The sequence below is a fragment of the Apteryx rowi genome, unplaced genomic scaffold (assembly GCF_003343035.1).
Source record: "Apteryx rowi isolate R43461 unplaced genomic scaffold, aptRow1 scaffold_578, whole genome shotgun sequence".
Taxonomy (NCBI): domain Eukaryota; kingdom Metazoa; phylum Chordata; class Aves; order Apterygiformes; family Apterygidae; genus Apteryx; species Apteryx rowi.
In genome coordinates, this window is record NW_020450847.1 from 543,806 (window position 1) to 563,582 (window position 19,777).

The 19,777-nt window shown below is 45.2% G+C and overlaps 2 protein-coding genes across 9 annotated transcripts; one reads left to right on the top strand and one right to left on the bottom strand.

Annotated features, from left to right (window-relative positions):
• Window positions 1-670: 670 nt before the first annotated feature.
• C3AR1 (complement C3a receptor 1) lies at window positions 671-8,390 on the bottom strand. Of its 8 annotated transcripts, none has more exons than XM_026082464.1 (2): window positions 8,355-8,390; window positions 671-2,437 (listed from the first exon to the last, which is right to left on the bottom strand). In XM_026082464.1, exon 2 carries the CDS (start codon window positions 2,428-2,430, stop codon window positions 1,012-1,014), a length of 1,419 nt encoding a protein of 472 aa, XP_025938249.1. In that variant the 5' UTR covers window positions 2,431-2,437; window positions 8,355-8,390; the 3' UTR covers window positions 671-1,011. The 8 variants fall into 8 exon arrangements, with proteins under 8 accessions (XP_025938249.1, XP_025938246.1, XP_025938245.1 ...); XM_026082461.1 differs by having other exon boundaries at window positions 671-4,491; window positions 8,355-8,375; XM_026082460.1 differs by having other exon boundaries at window positions 671-4,494; window positions 8,355-8,375.
• Window positions 8,391-10,623: 2,233 nt separating this feature from the next.
• Window positions 10,624-18,284, top strand: NECAP1 (NECAP endocytosis associated 1). The gene is made up of 8 exons (XM_026082443.1): window positions 10,624-10,925; window positions 12,932-13,032; window positions 13,211-13,315; window positions 13,724-13,805; window positions 14,217-14,325; window positions 14,408-14,594; window positions 15,689-15,776; window positions 15,903-18,284. The coding sequence occupies exons 1-8, from the start codon at window positions 10,825-10,827 to the stop codon at window positions 15,949-15,951; spliced, it is 822 nt and encodes a 273-aa protein (XP_025938228.1). The 5' UTR covers window positions 10,624-10,824; the 3' UTR covers window positions 15,952-18,284.
• The last annotated feature ends 1,493 nt before the right edge of the window (window positions 18,285-19,777 follow it).

The following is a 19,777-nucleotide window of genomic DNA, read 5'->3' on the forward strand; positions in this document are numbered from 1 at the left end:
GAACACTGTAGCTTGGGAAACACCCCAAAAGAACCTGACTGGAACAAACTTTTATCTTCTTCCTCCAAAATAAAGACATGAAAAACACATCTCTCTTATAGGGAACAGGACGTGATGAGCCTCAACACCACTTTCCTGCAGTTAGAATACAGGATATCACTTCTCAATTCCAAGGTTTCACTAGAAGGATGACAGACCAGCAGCCCCTTAATTTGGTTTGTCAATGACTGCACATGCTCAAATTCTATTTGTGTGCTGTCTTAAAATGCAGTAGGGACATTCAGATAATCTCAGACCACATCCTAAAAAGATCTGGTACTCTAGTGGTAGAGCATGTGTTAGGGAGAGATTGAGTGAGTGCATGTTAATGAACATACAGCATGTGAATTGACCCATTACTAGTGTACAGTGATGCATTTGCTGAGACTAAGAAAGATCTTGTGCATCCACTGGCATGAAAATCATGTCTGGAGAAAGTGAAGTTCCAACGCACTGTTGTGAGAAAAGGTAGCACTTCCATCTAGGTACATCTTCAGCAAAAAAACCCTTCAGTTCTAAGTACAGGTAAAGGAGAGGAAGGGGGAGTTGACAGATTTCAAGGAGAGACATCCAAGTTAGTTCTCTCTGCAGTTTACCAGAAACAGGAAATGCATAACATCTATAATAGATATAATATGCAAATAACTTTAATAACATAGTCATCTAGTAATTCAGAGGTTAAATTATATGATCCCACCACAAATCATTTTGCAAGTCTGCTTTCTTCTTTAAAGGTTAATGTACTCTGGGTCTTTTTCCTCACCAGTGTCTTCCCTCAAAGATTATTACTCTTGGTATTTCAACTCCGCATCTGTCTAGAGAAGGATATAAAGGGGGTTAGCTGTTCTCAAGTGAACTATCTCAGTATCCCATGTGCAGCTCTGCAGATTAATTAAATGTGTTAGAGCAAAAAAAGCTGTAAGTGGAAAGTCATTGATGCACTCTTTGTCCCTGCAGTGGTGAAGTCCTGCATTAGACTGTGCTGCTAACATCCTTGTCTGTTGACGTCTTGCTTCTGTCAAGGGAGTAAGGGGTTGAATGTGTTAGTTCCTCAACAAAGGCACCTTCCAAGATTCCCTGTACCGATTGTCGTGCCTTTGCCCTGAAGTCCCGCCCCACAAAAACATAGAGTAGGGGGTTGATGCAGCTGTTAACATATGCCAGTGCAGTGGAGAGGTGATCCCAGAGGACCAATGACTCCCTCAGTCCTGTTCCAGGAGTAGCTACAAAGGACAGAATCCCAACTACATGATATGGAGCCCAACAGACAAAGAATGCAGCTACCACAAGCAAGATCACTCGCAGCATCTTGCTACGTTGCTTGTGAAACTGATTTGCATGCATCCTGAAAGCAATAAGGGCATAGCAAACTGCCATTATGCTGAAGGGGAGTACGAAGCCAAAGATGGCCCTGGTGATGGTTATGACCACTAATGGGAGGGGTACAAAATAATCATCCTCATAGAAGTTTCCCAGTGAGTCATTACCGCTGTACCCATTGTCAAAATCGAGCAAACCATCAGGGAGGTCCGGTAGCTTTAAGTGGAGGTCAATGCTGGATGGTGCAGACACGTCTGCACTAGGCGTACCACTAGGAGATTCCAACACCTTGATGTCAGGATAGGCAGTGGAAGATAACAGCGAGTTTATGTTTACTGGTACTGCAGAATACAGAATGTGGGATGTTGTGATTATGTCTTCGTTGGTGGATATGCTCTCTGTCTGGAAATATGGATAATCATCAACAGGCTGATGAATGAAGATGGTGCGACCATAGGTGCCAGTTGGTATTAAAGGTGAGTATTCTTCCAATAATTCATTTACAAGACCATTGTCATCCATATAATCTAGCATTTTATCATCTCTAAAATTGTACCCACACTCAGTTTTGCCATCATAAGTGATAGTCTCACGGTAGTGAAAGACAGGACAGCAGAAAATGAAGGCCAGAATCCAAATGCCACTGCACGTTAGTGATATAAACTTCACCGTTCGATGATTTTGACACCAGACAGGTTTCATCACAAGGAGGCACCGGTCAATGCTAATGGCCATGAGTAGGAAAACACTAGTAAACATGGTGAATATGATGACTGATGGAATGACTTTGCAGAGGAACCAGCCATATGGCCAGTGTTCATGGAGGACCAGATGAACAATGAAAAATGGCAAAGACAAGCAGCACATGAAATCAGCCACAGCAAGGTTTAGGAACCAGACAACATTCACAGACCTCTTCATTTTCAGGCCAGCTACCCAGATCACCAACCCATTGCCTGGGATACCTATGATGAAGATGAGGATGAAGACAGCAAGGGAGCCAATGGATTCTGATGCATAATGTACAGCAGCCTGTTCATGTGAACTGCTGTCACTCAGAAGTGGAGACATTCTATAGCTATAAAACAGAAAGCAAATTAGTAAGCAGTTCTCACTTTCCTTTCCAAATTCCTCTCTTTATCTGTACTAAAGCCTTCCTGAGTCAGCTGACAGTACTGAACTCTCTGGATACAAAAGCATAGGTCTATACTACTTTGTTCTAAAGGTTTACCTCTACTAGTCTGACCACTATACAGCTTCATCATTCACATGGTGGCTAAGTCACATAAGAAAAATGGCCCCACTATTCAAACAGAGGTTTTGTATACACTTACGTTCTCCTGTCTCTGTCATCCCTTTTGATTTCATTTCTCCCTCTTTTTAGTCTCCAATCTAAAGTGGAGGTCTCATTTTATTCACACCCATACCCATGCTATCTCCAAGTGTCTTCCCTGATCAACTTCTAGCTTTGCATATGTTTTTGTTCTTCAGAAAGGTAAGTCAGCACTGTAGTTCCTTTACCTTTTAAAACAAGCAATTCCTCCTCTTGGCATGAATAGTGAAATAGGCTTAGGTTGAGAAAGCTATGGTTGTCTTAATTAAATAAGTCCATTTTATTTTGTGGACATTACAAATAGAACAGACAGGTCAGCAATTCTATTTGCAAAAGGACATTTTTAGGGAAGTCTCAGTAAGTATTTCCTTTTCCCTGCTTTTCTAGCCCATGTATCTGTGTTCTGAGCTCTCTGCCAGTTCTTTGCATTTCTAGTCTTGATGAGGAGAAAGGCAAGAGGTGAATGGCTTAAGAAGAATAGACAGAGATTTCATTGCAGAGAGAAAAATTAAAATACAGAATAATAGCAATAATGTTCTTCAACCATTTTAGATATAAGAAAAGCTGTCCTTATAGCAAATCAAAGCTGAACCACAGAACACTCAAGTCTGGTTTTAAAACTATAAGAAGTGGCAGTAGAAAGACTTTAATTGCTCAGTCACTCTTGCACTTGGATATTGATATATTAAGTAGAGGAAATTCAGCAAAGCAAAGATAGATCTGAGAGAAAGAGCATCATCCTTTAAGCATTAACAGAACTATTTACAAAACCCCACACAACAAAACCCTTGCTGAATCAATGAAGACAGTTGTGTTGCTGAAAGGTCCCTAAAAGCATCACCAGAAGACAAGGAAGCTGCACAGGTAAGAGCTGAATTCAGCCTGTGAAAGCAGCTGAGGAGACATAAGACAACCAATACTGTTTCTATTTTAACCTCTGTTATGGCAGTACGTAAATGCCAGTCAAGGATTGTTGTGTGCAGGACTAAATATACAGTATTATAAAAAAAAAACACCACCAACAAATCATCTGTCTAGATGTGGAGCAAATCATAAGCAGTGGAATTGCTTCACCGAGAGGAAAATAAGTTAAAAAGTTGTAATGAACACTGTAATTACCACTCTTAGGTAACAGTTACTAATAGGCTTTTAGGTGAGGGTGAACTGTGAGGAAAGCTATGAAAGAAGTCACTGAAGGCAGCTGGGGGTTTAACTTAAAAATCTAGCAAGTCTGTTCATTTTCCTGTGGTCCCACTGATATATGCGGAAGACACTTACAGAGACCATCAGGGAACAGCGCTGCAAGAGTTAAATCATGCTGTCTCCTCATATAGCCACAGAATGTAACTACAGCATAAAGAGGATAGAGAATCAGGTAATGCTGTAAAAATACTAATACAAATCCTACACCAAAGCAAACAGAGAGATGAATTAATACGAAAATCCTGCCCACCCTATGTTTTCAAGAATGCTAAAAAGGCTGTATGTGTCTGTAAAGATGGAAGGGAAAAGTGGAGGGGCGAGAGAGATTTTCAGGAGTGAACAATAAGAAATTGCAAGCTGAAGGAGAAAACAGAATTCTGCAGCTTATTATACCTACCTCAGTGAAGCAGATACTTCAGCGTGTCAGGGAACAAGACCTATCCTGCCTTGGCTCTGGAGTGACTGAAAGAAGAAACCCTCATGGCATTTTAGGAACTGCTTTTTTCCTCTATGTGCATGTGTGTACTAACTATTTAGGTTCTTGCACCCTGCCGGAAGGGCTTAAAATGACTCATATCTGAAGTTTTAGATATAATCTGCTAGAAAAAGAAAACAAACAAACAAACAAACAAACAGTAGTTGTCCCAACACTGCCAAAATAAAACAGGCTCCTGAGTTAAGGAATAATAGGAGGCAAGGGACTGATAGGCAAAACACATACTTTAAATAAAGTTTCCATAGAACACCAAACCAAGACACTGAATCAGCTCTCCTGCCTACTGGCATAACACTGACCACTGCTTGGTGCAGCTCATAAATTCAGACCCTGACATGTTACCATCAGGGGTCTGGTCTGTTGTCTGGTACCCACCTCATGTTCTGTCAGATCAGCACATTCACCTAGCTAATCCCATTTCTTATCATTCTGGGTTCTTATCAATCCAGATCAGATTCTGTTCCAACTTGAAACAGCTTAGTTCATGAAATACCCAAACACTCTACCCAACAAGCCATTACTGGAAGTCTCAAAAGGATTTTAATCTGATTTGCAACATTTTTGGGTAGTTATGACATTTTTTTAAAGACGGAACTTAACTGATGAAAAAGCAGAAGTGGTTAATTGAAATGCTGATAACACAAAAAGTAGCATGACTATAAAAAGACATCTAAAGTAAAGCACTCAAGTGTCTAACACTAGGTTTTTTCCCCCCCCAAATTAGGAAATCAAGAGACAGGAGAAATGGCAAAGTCCAGACATATAAGAATCAGACATATAAGAATCATTTTGGTTTTAGTCTGGAAAATTAACAGGACTGAGAAGAGTTCTGCTCATGAGCATGTCATCTGTTCTGCAAAACATATGAATGTTGGCTCAAAGACAAAACCATTAGACCAGGAACAGGAAGGCAGGCCAGGACTGGGCCATTCACCAAAGATTGACAGGCTGTCAGCAGCTTGCCAGAACAGCCCCTCCAGCTGCCTTTTATTCTCAGCTGCCTTTCCAGGGGACTCCTCAGACCCAGACAGCAAGTGATCTGAGAGTAACATGAATTGTCCTGTTAATAAGAGGGTACTGGTCATCTTTCCTAGGAATCCCACAGCCTCTCCATCACTATGGGATTGGCTAGATCTAGCCAAACTCTCTCTTGCAAGAAGGTCTTTTTTCCATCAGTGGGCTAGCTCCGAATCCCTCAGTTAAAATCCTTCCCCTGCAGCCAACCTCAACACAGCAAACACTTTACCTACAATCCAGCCAGCTCACTCTGGACAGTGATAAGATGATGAGGTACCTCTCTGTATAGGTTTCCAGACCAATTGAACCTTTTAAGCAGTTTGAGTAGCAAGGTATTTTGCACCTGAGCATGAAGGACCTAATGAAGTAGACACTTGGACACTTCAGGGAGATGGAGCAAGGAGGGAAGAAGACATTTCATTCATTACTTTCAGAAAACAGTTACTTAGATCAGATCAGGCCAGACCTCTGATTTGCAGCTGTGATGGTAACCCCAAAACACCATACTATATTCTTTTCTTCTCTTCCAGGTCTTTCCCTTCCCCACATGATAAACAGACTGGATTAGCTCAGAAAGGCTCTAATTAACCTTGGAATTTATCTTGACCTATAGACTCAGCTGGCCATCACAACAAATTGGCTAAAACCTTAATGCCAGTTGCCATTTATATTGCTATTTCAGGTTTGTTAGTACAAACCTGCACAAGCCTACCAGTTACTAAATAGTTACACCCATATACAACTGCATTTCTATAAATGTGATCAGCATACTTACAAAAGCCTCCCTCCCTCAAGAGAATGCAGGTTTCCTCCAGAACAGTTTGGCAAGAATTGAGAATTCCATTTTCATTTCATATTTTTACTACTACTTCTGCAGTTCTACAAAGCTTTACAGACCCTTTGAGACTCCCTGTTTGTTTCTGAGCAGGTGGACCCACTAGATAGCTATGATCTTTCCCAGACGCTGAAAGTTCCTTGAGTATATGTCAAGCTCATCTTCCTAAACTATCCAAAACATTCCCTATAAAGCTTAGCCATAGCTAGCATAACTGCGTCTCTGGAAGGCATACTGTGGTGCTTTAGTGGCCAATCTTTACTATGTGTTTACAATGTTTGCATTGTCTCTAGTGTGTACCTAGTTTCACAGGGACTCACTGGCTGCTGCTGCAGTAACACCAAGTATCAGCAAGGTTGCCCTGTATTGATATTCCTCAGTTTCCCTTCTTTAGAAAATCTCCTGGATGACCCAAAACCATTCTTGTACACTGCTGGGTAAGCTCAGGTAGGCACAAGCCTTTTGGACATCAAACAGGGAACAAGCTTGGCAAAACTGGTACATATATAGATCACACAGAATGAAAAAGTAGCTCTTCATAATACAAGATTCTCAGTACTGGATGATTGTCTGTGTCAGAATTTTTACCAGGGCATTTTCAGTGAAGAAGGCATTGTCTGAAATAGTATTTAGACTGTTCTGTGTAAATGCTTGTCTCAAGATTGACCTTTAAGTGATTCATTTTGTAAGATGGGTTTCCCTTGTGCCTTTTATGCACAGAAGGAAAATTCCATATGTTGTATCCATCCATTACAATAGGCTTCATGCACATTCCTGGACAATGCATTATTTTTTCTTAAATGTAATCAAATCAAAGCAAAAGCTCAAATGATTCTTCTGCATGGATTAGTATCAGGGTACTCATAGATCACAGAATCACAAAAGGGTTGATGTTGGAAAGGACCTTTAGAGATCATCTAGTCCAACCCTCCTGTTCAAGCAGGATCACCTAGAGCATGTTGCCCAGGACCATGTCCAGACACTTTTGAATATCTCCAAGAATGGAGACTCCACAACCTCTCTGGGCAACCTGTTCCAGTGCTCTGTCACCCTCACAGTAAAAAAGTTTTTTCTTAGATTCAGATGGAACTTCCTGTGTTTCAGTTTGTGCCTGTTGCCTCTTGCCCTGTCACTGGGCACCACTGGGAAAAGTCTGGCCCCACCCTCCCTCCCTTCAGCTATTTATACATATTGATAAGATTCCCTCTCAGTCTTTTCTTCTCCAGGCTAAACAGTCCCAGCTCTCTCAGCCTCTCCTCATATGAGCAAAGTGTAATTCTGTGCTGTTTCATATGCTTTCTTTAAGCAACTCTGCTGCCTTCTCCTCCACGGTTCTCCTCTCATTAACCTCTTTTAACTTCAGTTCAGTATCAGAACTGTTTTTTTATTCTGACAGTCTGGCAAGCAACATACCCTGGCATACTGCAAGCAGGGAGGCAGAGCTTTCTTTCACATTGTGGCACCTACCTGCAATAAGTATTGGCTCCACACACTCCCATCTGCTCTTGTCCAGGCTGTCTGAAGGGTTTCAAATCTTATTGTCCAGGCAGATATCTGCCTGACCCAGTGTGCAGCCTGGCAGGGAATGGCTTGCTTCACCCAAACAGCAAGATAAGGGCCTCTGTTCCCTAGGATATCAAGATCTGCCACAAAAATCCTGTGTGCTAACCTCTCCTTCCTGCTGCATGGAGGCAGAACTAGCTGGCAGAGGGGAAGGGAAAAGGGAAGTTGTGTATTTGCATAATTCCATAGTAATTCAGGTCTATTCAGGTACTCAGCTCATCTTTTGTGTATATCTATTCATACAGCTGCCCACACCATTTTTTCTGAAAAGCTAGGCCGGTTACATTTAGATAGGTTAGTTAAATTACAGTATTTTGTTCTGTTAGTTTTAATGACTCAATGACTATATTGACTCAAGACTTCCTTTTTCTGGGCTTCGCTTACCAAATCTATGGAACTAGCAGCACAAACTCCCTTTGTTTCAAAGATTTTCTGTACTGGGCACTGTCAGAGACATGCTGCTGAGGTAGTTGGACCTTTGGCCTGACAGAAGTACTGCTTGTTTTGAATGCTATGACTGAGGTTTATTACCATCCAGTTCCACTTACCTCTGGAATGAAAATCACAGAATCACAGAATCACAGAATGGTTGAGGTTGGAAGGGACCTCTGGAGATCATCTAGTCCAACACCCCTGCTCAAGCAGGGTCACCTAGAGCATATTGCACAGGATTGCATGCAGGCGCGTTTTGAACATCTCCAGAGAAGGAGACTCCACAACCTCTCTGGGCAACCTCTTCCAGTGCTCTGTCACCCTCACAGTGAAAAAGTTTTTCCTCATGTTCACATGGAAGCGTCTGTGTTTCAGTTTGTGCCCGTTGCCTCGCGTCCTGTCGCTGGGCACCACTGAAAAGAGTCTGGTCCCATCCTCTCGACACCCTCCCTTCAGATACTTGTACACGTTGATAAGATCTCCTCTCAGCCTTCTCTTCTCCAGGCTAAACAGGCCCAGCTCTCTCAGCCTTTCCTCATAAGAGAGATGCTCCAGTCCCCTAATCATCTTTGTAGCCCTTCGCTGGACTTGCTCCAGTAGTGCCACATCCCTCTTGTACTGGGGAGCCCAGAACTGGACACAGTACTCCAGATGGGGCCTCACCAGGGCTGAGTAGAGGGGCAGGATGACTTCCCTCGACCTGCTGGCAACACTCTTCCTGATGCACCCCAGCATACCATTGGCCTTCTTGGCCACAAGGGCACATTGCTGCCTCATGCTTAACTTGGTGTCCACCCGCACTCCCAGGACCTTCTCCGCAGAGCTGCTTTCCAGCAGGTCAACCCCCAACCTGTACTGGTGCATGGGGTTATTCCTCCCCAGGTGCAGGACCCTGCACTTCCCTTTGTTGAACTTCATGAGGTTCCTCTCCACCCACCTCTCCAGCCTGTCCAGGTCTCTCTGAATGGCAGCACAGCCCTCTGGCGTATCCACCACTCCTCCCAGTTTTGTATCATCAGCAAACTTGCTGAGGGTGCACTCTGTCCCTTCATCCAGGTCATTGATGAAGAAGTTGAACAAGACTGGACCAAAATGGCAACAAATCTCCAAATACAGTTTCAGCTCTCACTGCATTAACTAACGCTATACCATACCAGAAAAAAAATCATTCCCCAGACTCAGTGCTGTTTCATTCACTTTGCTTTACCCTCAGCAATAAACTAAGCTTAGCGTTCCACGGATTGCTTAAATTACTTCCTAGCACAATTAGCCCATGTTATGTCTGTCTCAGGCTGGGTGGACAAAGGTAACTTTTTTCATAACTTGCCTTATCCCTTTTTTTCCCAGTCTTCAGGGTCAAAATTTAGAGAGTCAGCCACAAGCAACTGCACAGCAGTAGACTTCAGCACCAGCTTCCACTGGGAAGTTAGTGACTATGAAAAAATTGCAGTCTAAATGATACTAGTATTTCTCCTGTTATATTTAATAAATAAATTAGTATTTATATACTTACATTAGCCACATTTCTGGAAAATCATACCTCTGAAATTAACCTTTACTTAACATGTACTTTCACCAGCTTTAGCTGGAAAACTTACAGTGGTTTGTGTTGCACTTCCACTTTGGTTTGCTGTTTTACCAAAAGCTTCTTGGTCCCAGAACCACAGGGTACATGAAAATCCTTTTTTCCCTAAAATCCAACTTTTTGACCTAAGGTTGCAGAGAAGAAAAACACAAAAGGAAGGAAGGCAAAGCACCCACAACAATACTCAGAACATTCAGAGAACTAAAAGACCCTCAAATACATGAAAGCACAAAACCCAACCACATGTTTTGGCATGGTCTGAGCAGTGGCTTTCCAGCACGTGGCATGACATCGTGAGCTTCTGCTTGGTATCATTTTGGTTTTGAAGTGCACGGTTGGTTCTGCCCTGGGCACGGGGCATGTGGGAAGCAGCCCTCACTCTTCCTGGGGCTACCCTGTGCCTGGAGAGGCTGGGCTGGCTGCTCACACACATACACTTGCCGCGGAGAGCCCAAGAAGGCCCAGGAGGGCCGAGCATCCTGCCCCGTTCCATGTCCTCGCTGGAGCCATTAGCACCTGGGCCAGCGCAAGCGGCTCCTGCAGCTAGGGCGGCCACGGCAGCACGCAGCATGGCTTCCGGTGACCGCCCGCTTCACTCTGCCCACTTCCAACATGGCTGCTTTTCCGCGCCACTCCGGTATCCGAGCGGAAGGGAAGGCGCCAGGATTCGGGATGCCGCTCGACACGACTTCATCAGCCCGAATCAAATATGGCCACGCCAAACCCTGTGGAAATTGCCAGGATCCAAGATGGCGCCCTCCGTATTGCTTTGTCAGAAACGGTTCCAATATGGCCACCTCCCCTCCCCCGCCCCAGCGTTTTACTGCCAGGATCCATGATACCTTCCGCCACGCTTTTAGCGTGGCCTGATTGCAACATGGCTACGCTCGCGCTCCCTTGGCAACGTCTGCCCTCAACAAACATGGCGGTCGGAAGCGCCCCCGGTTATTAAGCTCCCCACCCGCTGCTGTCTGCTGGGGTGTTTGGGGTTCATATCTGAGATGGCGGCGACGGCTGAGTTGGAGTATGAGTCTGTTCTCTGCGTGAAGCCTGATGTCAACGTGTACCGTATCCCGCCGCGCACCTCCAACCGTGGATACAGGTAAGAGGGGCGGGAGTACAGCGGTGCCGGGGGGCCGAGGTCGGACGGTCTGTGCTTGAGCAGGGGGCTCTGCGCTCCTCTCCACCACGGCGCCGTGGGGAGCACGGCTGCGCTCCGCGGCTCCCTGGGGCGGCATCGGCTCCAGGGCCGCCCTTCAGCCCCTCTCCGTGCTGCCCAGGGGGCTGGAGGGCGGCCCTGGAGCAGGTAGGCGCCTCGCTGAGGTGGGGAGAGGTGTCATGGCTAGGGGCTGGAGTAGGTGGCAGTGCCTGTACGGCAGCGGCTCGCTTGCACTGCAGGATGCCAGCACCTCCTGATGGTGCCAAACCTGGAGTGGGAGAAGCGTTGCTGTGGGGAGGTGTGGGCTCCTTGTGCCGTCGTGGAGTGAAAAGGGGGTGCGGTGCAGTCGTGCACTGAGCTGCCATTGTTTCTTTTTGCTGTGTAACTGGGGTCTGAGCTGTGGCCTTAGACCTCTCAGTTTTGCTTTGTGGTGCCCATGACCTGCTTTGTGATGAGTTTGCAGCTTGGATTAAAGGAGAGGTGAATTTATAAAAATGGTCTCTTCTTATTCCACAGATCTGTCCTTGTGTGTGCTCTGAGTCATACCATAGCTGCTTTCTCTGGTGGTAGATGTGTTTCTTCCCCACCCCAACCCCATATTGTCCCTGCAGAGCTGGTACAGCTCTGGCAGAGAGTGCTGGCTCAGGCACTCCTGCAGAATTGCTCAGTCAGCACAGTCCATTCTGTGCAAATAAACAGAGGCTTGAGAGGCAGAGGCTTGTATGCACTAATGCCTGCTGAGCTGCCTGTCCTCTCTTTGGCATTAAGTCAAGCAGGCTTTCTGAGGCCTTAGGCACCTGCAATTTCACTAACTTCAGCTACAGATGATGTACTTATTTCTGATAAATCTGTATCAAGTCTGTTGTATGTTCTCTGTGCCTAAAACCAAGAGTATCCTCTCCTATGCTGCAGAGGAATGGGGATTAACTAGTTAATTTCACAGAGAACACAGGTGTAAATCACTTGCTGCATTTTTTCTAGTCAGACCTAACTTCTGCCCTCAATTATATTTGCTCTGCTCCCTGAGGCACAAGTCTGATGTGGTGTAGCAAAAGGTTGAATTTGGCCCACTGGCTCTTGGAGTGGTTGGGGTGGAAGTCAGAAGGAGTTGACTGTGAGTCTTTTTAAAAAACAAAAAACAAACAAACAAACAAAAAAAAAAAGTTGCAGGGCCAGGAGTTAGAAGTGCCTTTAGCCAAAACCAGTGGAATGCGACTTTGTGTGCTGCTTCCGCACAGTTCCTGGAGAGATTAGTTTATGCTCTGAAACACTGATGGTGTGAGTAGTATTTGCTTTATCTTGCTGAAGTGTTGCTGCTGTCCATGCTATTCCTGGACACAAATGTTTTGTCCTGACTGTAGGATTGACCCCTCCCCCCAGCATTTTGTAGCAAAGAAGTTAATGGGCCAAATAAGGTGATGTGTATGCTTGTGTGTGTGGTGTCTTACCAAGTGTAAACAAGCTGCCTCTAGTTTCAGAGGTACTTGATATGTTTTACAGCAATGGGGTAAAATAATGAAGTGGCTCTTCAGCATGCTATAATTTTTTTAGGTCTTCCTGATGCTCACTAGTTGCTTATTAGTCCCTTTTAGGTTTACTGTTCCAGCTGAGTTCTAGGGTTTCAGTTTCTCTTCTTCTGCAAGGTTATAAAGGTAAAGACAGGGAGTTGATGTTCTCTGGACTGTATCTATTTTCCTTTACCCAAGAGGAAGAAAGGCCATTCTGAGTCTCGTGTGTACACTGGTAGCAACAGAGAGGAGCTGAGACGCTCAATGAGGAGCTAACCCTACAATGGAGAGGAGCAGATTCCCACACTTTGTGGGGAGAGAGAAGTGGAATAAGGCAACTGCATGTGATTGAAGGTTTGAGAGCAGAGGCTTTAGCTGAGCTGTTTGGGCAGAAACGTAAATGTTGAGGTACTGTCAGTGAACAGTTGCTCTTCTTTTCAGGGCTTCTGACTGGAAACTGGACCATCCGGATTGGACAGGGCGACTTCGTGTGACCTCCAAAGGCAAAACTGCATACATAAAACTAGAGGATAAGGTTTCAGGTAAGGGAAGGGGTGTGGCTTGTCAACACTGTAAGTGTGATTGCTACTTATGAGCATGTGCTTCTAAGTCAACTGGGAGCTGTGCATGGCAGCCCCAACCATGTTTTAGAAAGAAAGGTTTAGAAATCTCTGTTTAGAAAGATGTTGCTCTCATTAACACCTGCTTCTTTGTCTGTAGGGGAGCTTTTTGCTCAGGCTCCCATAGACCAATACCCTGGCATTGCAGTGGAGACTGTGACAGATTCCAGCCGCTATTTTGTCATTCGGATTCAGAATGGAACTGGTGAGTCAAGGGGTCATGCGTGGCCCAAGTGCTGGGAGTGGAAGAGAGTTAATCTGCTGAAGTTGTGTGTATGCCAGGGGGACTGACATGATGTTGGGAATGCTGAAAAGGTTGGATAGTGTGCCTGGAGGGATAGGAAAGAAAGGTTAGCAGAGGAGAGTTCTCTACATTGCACAGAGTCCAGGGGCTGAAAAGGAGGATTCAGTTTTGGAGAGTGCCACATGAGATGAAGGGTGCATCCTACAGACTAGGAACAATGAACTGCTATGTGCCTGTGTTGTCCAGCTGCAGAGCTGTCAAAGGAGGTAGCAAAGAGTGGTTTAGAAGAAGCAGAAGGATTTGGGAGTGAATGAACACGGGAGTACCTTTGCAAGACGTTTCCAATGACCCCTTCTGTCTCACCATTAGGACGAAGTGCTTTCATTGGCATTGGCTTCGTGGATCGGGGTGATGCATTTGACTTCAACGTCTCTTTGCAGGATCACTTCAAGTGAGTTGTACTTTTCTTGGATGCTGTTTTTCCTCTGGCCTGTGGAATGCGGTGGACAGCTGTGCATGTTCATTTAGGACAGGCTTCTCTGGGATAGTCTTGAAGCCCAGCTGTGGCTCCATCAAGGACATTCAAGTGTGCTGTCAACCACCATGCAGGCTGAGGGCCCGGTAGGGTCAGATCTATAAGTCGAAAGCTTGCAGCTTGGGTCCTGTGATGCTATAGGTGTGGTGTTGGACAGTTTTTTGGGTTTGTGTGGTCTGAGCTTTTTGCTGTGCTATACTGGGAGCAGTGAGGTAGCCAGACTGACAAGGCAAGCTAGTCCTTTGGCAGGAGGGAGGAACCATGCATTTTTCTGAAGCCCTGTTTCCCTTTGCCACAGGGTCTTATGTCTTCCTCTTTTCCTTTTAGGTGGGTAAAGCAGGAGACTGAGATCTCCAAGGAGTCCCAGGAAGCTGACACACGTCCCAAATTAGATTTAGGGTTCAAGGAAGGGCAGACCATCAAACTGAACATTGGGGTAAGGAGTCTGGTTGCCCCAGCTTCTTTCTTTGGATTTGCCAGTTGAGATGCTTCCTCACTTGTCCCTTCTTTTTATACAGAACATGACGACTAAGAAAGGAGGGGCAGCCAAGCCCCGTGTGTCTGGATCAGGGGGCCTAAGCCTGCTCCCACCCCCACCAGGAGGCAAAATTGCAGTCCCTCCCATCCCTCCCCCTTCTTCCACAGCCATTGCCGACCATGTCACACCACCACCCATGGTGAAATCCAGTAACGTGAGCAGTGCAGGTAAACATTAGCACAGAGCAATCAGTCAGTTGGACCCTAGTAGGCACATAAAGAGGGCTGAGGCATGCTTCAGGGAACTGATGTTCAGTCTGATGTCAACAGTGCAGTTAAAAGCCCTGTGAGACATCATGTGTCCTGAGGACTTTGCTGCCTTTGACCTGAGGATCTCCGTGTTTGTTTGACAATAATACCTGGTCATTTCCCCTTGTAGGGGAGAACAGTATTTTAGCTCTTATCCTTGCAAAAGGAGAAAACAAATGACTTGGTCAAAATGATCTGTGAGGGTCAGATATACAACTTAAATGCTTAGATTTTCTGACCTTGTGTTTGTTTGATGGATGCTGACAGACCTGTATGAGGCATCCAGAAAAGCACTGCCAGGTCACTTGCTTTCCACAGGAGAATATACATCAGCCTGTAGTTGTTGTTGAGAGATACAGGAAAAGCACTTCTTGATAAGCTTACAATAGGGAGAGAGGCAGCTTTAGTATAAAGAGCACAATAGAAAGAGGTGCAAAGTATAGTGGGATTGGGCTGTAAGGGGAGACAAGAGTAGAGCTGCTGAAGCTTTCTAGATGTACTAGAAGTGTGACCATGTAGAGGTGCATGGAGAAGGCAGAGACTTTAGCAGTGGTATATACGGATCTGAGTGAGAAGAAACCACAACCTTCTGATTAGGGCTGGGCTCCACTGTGTGATTTGCACTGGTAGTGATGCCTGGTTGGCAACTGTTATGATGGCTGTGCCCAATAGTGCTGGGTCTGAGCCTTATGTCTACTGGGAGGGGTAATATGTTGGTTGGTATGATAGGTAGGGACTGAACAGTTCTTGAAGATGATGCACCCCTGCAGCAGGAGCTGAAGGCTCAGTGCACATTCAGCAAAAGGAGCTGTTATAACAAACTCAGTCCTTAAAAACTCTAACCTCCCTCCTCTGGAGAGAGAGATGGAGTCTGTTTAGAGATGCTGTGCCACTGCACCTACCAGGGAGGAGAGGTTGTGTAAGGTGACAATTTAAATGCCTGTAGGGTGTTTTGTTTTGTTTTGTTTTCTTCTTGATTACTTTGACAGATTTGTCTTCTTTTTCTGCCTTAGATATTCTGTTAGACTTAGGCACTCCTGTATCTGCATCCAAGGCACCAGCTACTACAGACCTTTGGGGAGACTTCAGCGCTGCATCCAGGTAAACTGTGGTGGAGGGAACAGCACACAAGAAGGGCAGAGTCTAGAAGGGCACTGGAAAAAGCATGGGTTAGGAAGTCTGTAATTAGATTTGCCCCTTTGATTGTCCTTTCTTTCCTTCTTTCAGTGCCATTCCTAATCAGACTCCTCAGCAATCCAACTGGGTCCAGTTCTGAATGGTCAAAGCAGTGGAATGGAACAAACTGATGACCAAGAGGCTCCAGAAACACCAAATGGGAACAGAGGGGGCACAAACCTCTCTAATCTTCAATCAAAAACAAGTCAGGACAGTCCCTCCTTTTTAAAGTAGATCTTCACTTCAGTCAAAACGTACTAATTTTGATCCCACAGTGAAACCACTGAACCTAAAGAGAACATACTGACTCCTCGCGCGGTGGGCAAGGAGGAGAGGTAGCCTTGTCTCTTCTACCCACTTGGCTGTTACATGGTACATCCTAGCTCTTTTTCCCCATGTTTCCATACAGGGAAGGCAAGAATCCTGAGGAAGGTGGGTACAGGAGTAGGCTGGGTAGGTGCATCTGGGTTCCTTTTCCTTTAAACTTCTCTGGTTATGGCCTGTTGCTTTCTGTGGCTGCTTTCAATAGTGACTTGAGTCTATGCAGCTTGGCCTACAGTGCTGAGGGCAGCTGTGTTTAGCTGCGACTCATAAATGGAAGCTGCAAGGATATAGGTTTTGTTTATCTCTCTGCTAAGTCTCAACACAAAATCCTGTTTGATTAATTATGGTGTGTCTGTGGTGAGGAGTGAACCTCCCCGTGCTCACACTACTCTTCCTCTGTTTGGTGCGATTCTTGGTATTGCTGGATGTTCCTGTGCTCTTGTGGGAAGAGATGTGCAGGACACTAAGTAGACCTGCTGCTGCCATGGTGTTGTGGCTCCAAATGGGCATGCCATTTTAAGGCTCCTTGTTTGGCTTGTAGGTTCATTGGAGGAACTTCTCTCATTATCATTCCCCCACCACCTCCCATGCAAAGGTCTCCATGACATTGGGCTGTTTTAACTGGAAATAGTTGTTTTGTTTTTTTTTTAAACAAAACAAAAGAAAGAGAAGCATTTTATAATTTAGTAGTTACTTATGCTAGATGACAGCCAGGTGATCCCACCTCTCAGCTTCTAATGTTCCTGCATCACTGTCCTGAGCCCTGTCTGTGTGTTTGTGCAGCAGTACCTGCTGTGACTTTGCACTGTTACAGGTATTACACAGCAGTAAGAACTATGATGGGAAAATGGGGTATTTTCTAGTGAAGGGGCAGTCCCCTCCCCCTTTCACCTTACACTCATCATTTGGGCAAGAAATGTGTAGGAGGCCCAATCCTGAGAGCTGTGGCAGCTGGGTTCTCCCACCTGGCTTCTTTCTTGTGGCTTTCCTTCTGAGGCTAACTTTCTAGAGATGTGATCTGATTGTTGTAACTCTTTTTTAATGTGTCCTGAAGGTCATCCACTTTCCTGCGTGTTTTAGGGGGTTAGAAGGTCTGAGGCAGAAGGCCCTTAGTCTCTCCTGTTCCGTTTGTGAGAGATTCTTTAGGCCCCCTTAGTCTATAAACTATCCCACCGATAGCAGCTATGGATGTGATCTGGGGTACGAGTCTGCTGATTACCTGGGCAACACTCCAGGGCAGGCTAGAAAACACAAGCCCTACCATGCTAGCTGATTAGCTAAAACACTAGCAGTGAAGAGGGTCTCAATGACCTTCCTGTAGCTGTGACCCATTTCATAGAACACTAGACTTTTGTACTTCACAGGAAAGCTTCTTATTTTGAACACTCAACCAGCAGCAACACTTTTGTGACTGGGATATACTCTGCAAGGTTTCTGTACAAGTAAATTCTGCCCCCTGGGACTAAAATTTCATGGTGAGGCTCTTAGAGAGTAGTTACCAGTATATACCAGGTCTCTGGTCCTTTCTGTCTTCTTACTACACTGAGGGTATTTTGGACACAAAGTTTCACTTAGACAATCCCTCTGGGAAACTAAGTTTTTTAAAAATAGCTCTAAAGCTGCTGCAGTTCCACTTGGATAAGTGGAGATCGGACTGTTCTTGGATGTATTTTTAGTCACTTAATCCTGATCCCCTGGTTCTCTTGGTGTTCCCCCTGCTTCTCTCCCACCCCAGTCGCTCCTAAGTCTTGCTGTACATCAGCTCCCAGCCTCCTCTGAATTTGTAATCTGCTAGCTGTCCATTTCCTTCCCTTGCATTCTTTAGGTTAAGCCATGGACTCTGCTGGCTGGCTTGTTTTTTTTGTGTATCATTGTCAGGTCATGTCATTTCAAGTACGTATCAGTTCCCCAAACCAAGGAAGTTCATAGCACCAATTAGCAACTAACCAGGAGCCTCTTATTCTGTGTTCTGTCTTAATTAGTATTCTGGAGATAATATATTATGTATTTGAAAAGCTGAAGAAGCAAAAATTAAAGATATATGTATATAAAGTATAAGATGTACTGGTGCAAAAATGGTAATTAAACAAGTAATGTTGGGGAAAAGAATGTTGCGAGTCTTCTACATTGTCAAATTGTTGTTGCTTTGGCAGCTCTGCAGACTGAAGGTTTTTTAAGTCTCCAACAAACCCCCAGTAGCCTGCCTGTCCTTCTGCAAGTGCATCATGGCCTGCAGGCTGGACAAGAGCAGCTTTAGGAGTGATGGAGGTTCAGCCTCTGCCTGGGCAAAGAAGTAGAAGCCTGGAAGAAAGAGATAAAAATGGCCTAAGGCTATTCCAAATGGTTTAAAGACAAACAAACAACTACTAAAATACCCATGGGAACAGGCTTGGCTATAGGTGTGTGTGATACTTGCTAGTTTTATCCTTGTTCTGATCAAGTGGGAGAACTTTTAGTTGCCCTGCCACTTAGCCTATCGGACATTGGTGGTTTCTACAGCCTGTGGAGATTTGTCAGAATTGATTCTTGCAACACTTGTAAGTTGGAAGCAGTCTGCTGACTGCAGAGATGAGCAAGGTGAACTGAGTGGGCTCTTTGTCAAGGAACAGCAAGGGCAGGCTGCTCTGAAAGGGAGGGTAAGCTGGGAGCTGAGAGTCAGAGCAAGGCAGGCAGGGGCAGTGGCCTTGCTAACAAAGGAACAGTCCAACAGCACCTTAGCAGGAAGATAAAGCAGATCAGGGTGAGAACTTAGATCAGTAGAGTGAGGCATGGACCTGGCTGCATTTTAGCTCAGACAGGGATCAAAGGTGAGAACCTCAGCTTAAATACAACTCCCAGGCAAGGGAGGGGTAGGACCTTGCTGAGGAGTCTCAAAGCAAGACACCAATATTACTAAGTTGGCCTTGAGTCCAGGAAGCCAAACTCTCAGAAGATGGAGAATGTGCTCAGGGCTGTGGTGTTCTTCCATCTTCAGTTTGGTTGAGTCTGCTTACAGCCATCTCTTCTTGTGCAAGTGGGGCTGTGCAGTCTTCCAGTGTCAGGACAGCAAAGCTCTGCACAAGGTTGTCTTGGAAGTATCACAGAAGTTTTGCAGTCTAGGCAAAGGTGAGAAGTCTTAGCCTTTTAAGTCAGCATTTTGAATGGGCACCAGTAAACACTGGGTTTCATAAACCCCTCTATCAAATGCATATAAATATTCTAGCATCTGTGGTAGTCTAGGAAAATAGCTCTAGTTTTCTTCAGATCTAGGAGCAAAGCTGTTATCCCCTGGGGTGAATATGGTAGATATGTGGGGTAGGTCCCAGCAGACAAAAGGTGAAGAGTCCTATCCATGAGCTGTGATGAAGCTTGACAGTGGCTTTCCAGTAGCAGTTTACAGCAGAAAGGATTGAATGATCTAAGAAAGTGTATCTCCAGAGCAAGAGGTTTTTCAGGTAAGGGGTACTTCATAGAGGTGCTGGGATGTATTGTTGCTTGTGTAATAGAGAAGCATAGAGGACTGGTATACAGTTTGAGGGAGAAAGCTTAGTCCTCTTTGGGATCTCCTTGTTCCCAGTGTCCTTCCTCACAGTGGGGCATCTTGGGCTGATAGCCTGCTGGAA

Excerpts from the sequence above, each read along its gene's own strand:
- C3AR1 (XM_026082464.1), bottom strand. The coding sequence starts at position 2,430 with ATGTCTCCACTTCTGAGTGACAGCAGTTCACATGAACAGGCTGCTGTA.
- NECAP1 (XM_026082443.1), top strand. The coding sequence starts at position 10,825 with ATGGCGGCGACGGCTGAGTTGGAGTATGAGTCTGTTCTCTGCGTGAAG. Across the intron at positions 10,926-12,931 it reads ACCTCCAACCGTGGATACAG|GGCTTCTGACTGGAAACTGG; the intron begins GTAAGAGGGGCG and ends TCTTCTTTTCAG. Across the intron at positions 14,326-14,407 it reads CCATCAAACTGAACATTGGG|AACATGACGACTAAGAAAGG; the intron begins GTAAGGAGTCTG and ends CTTTTTATACAG.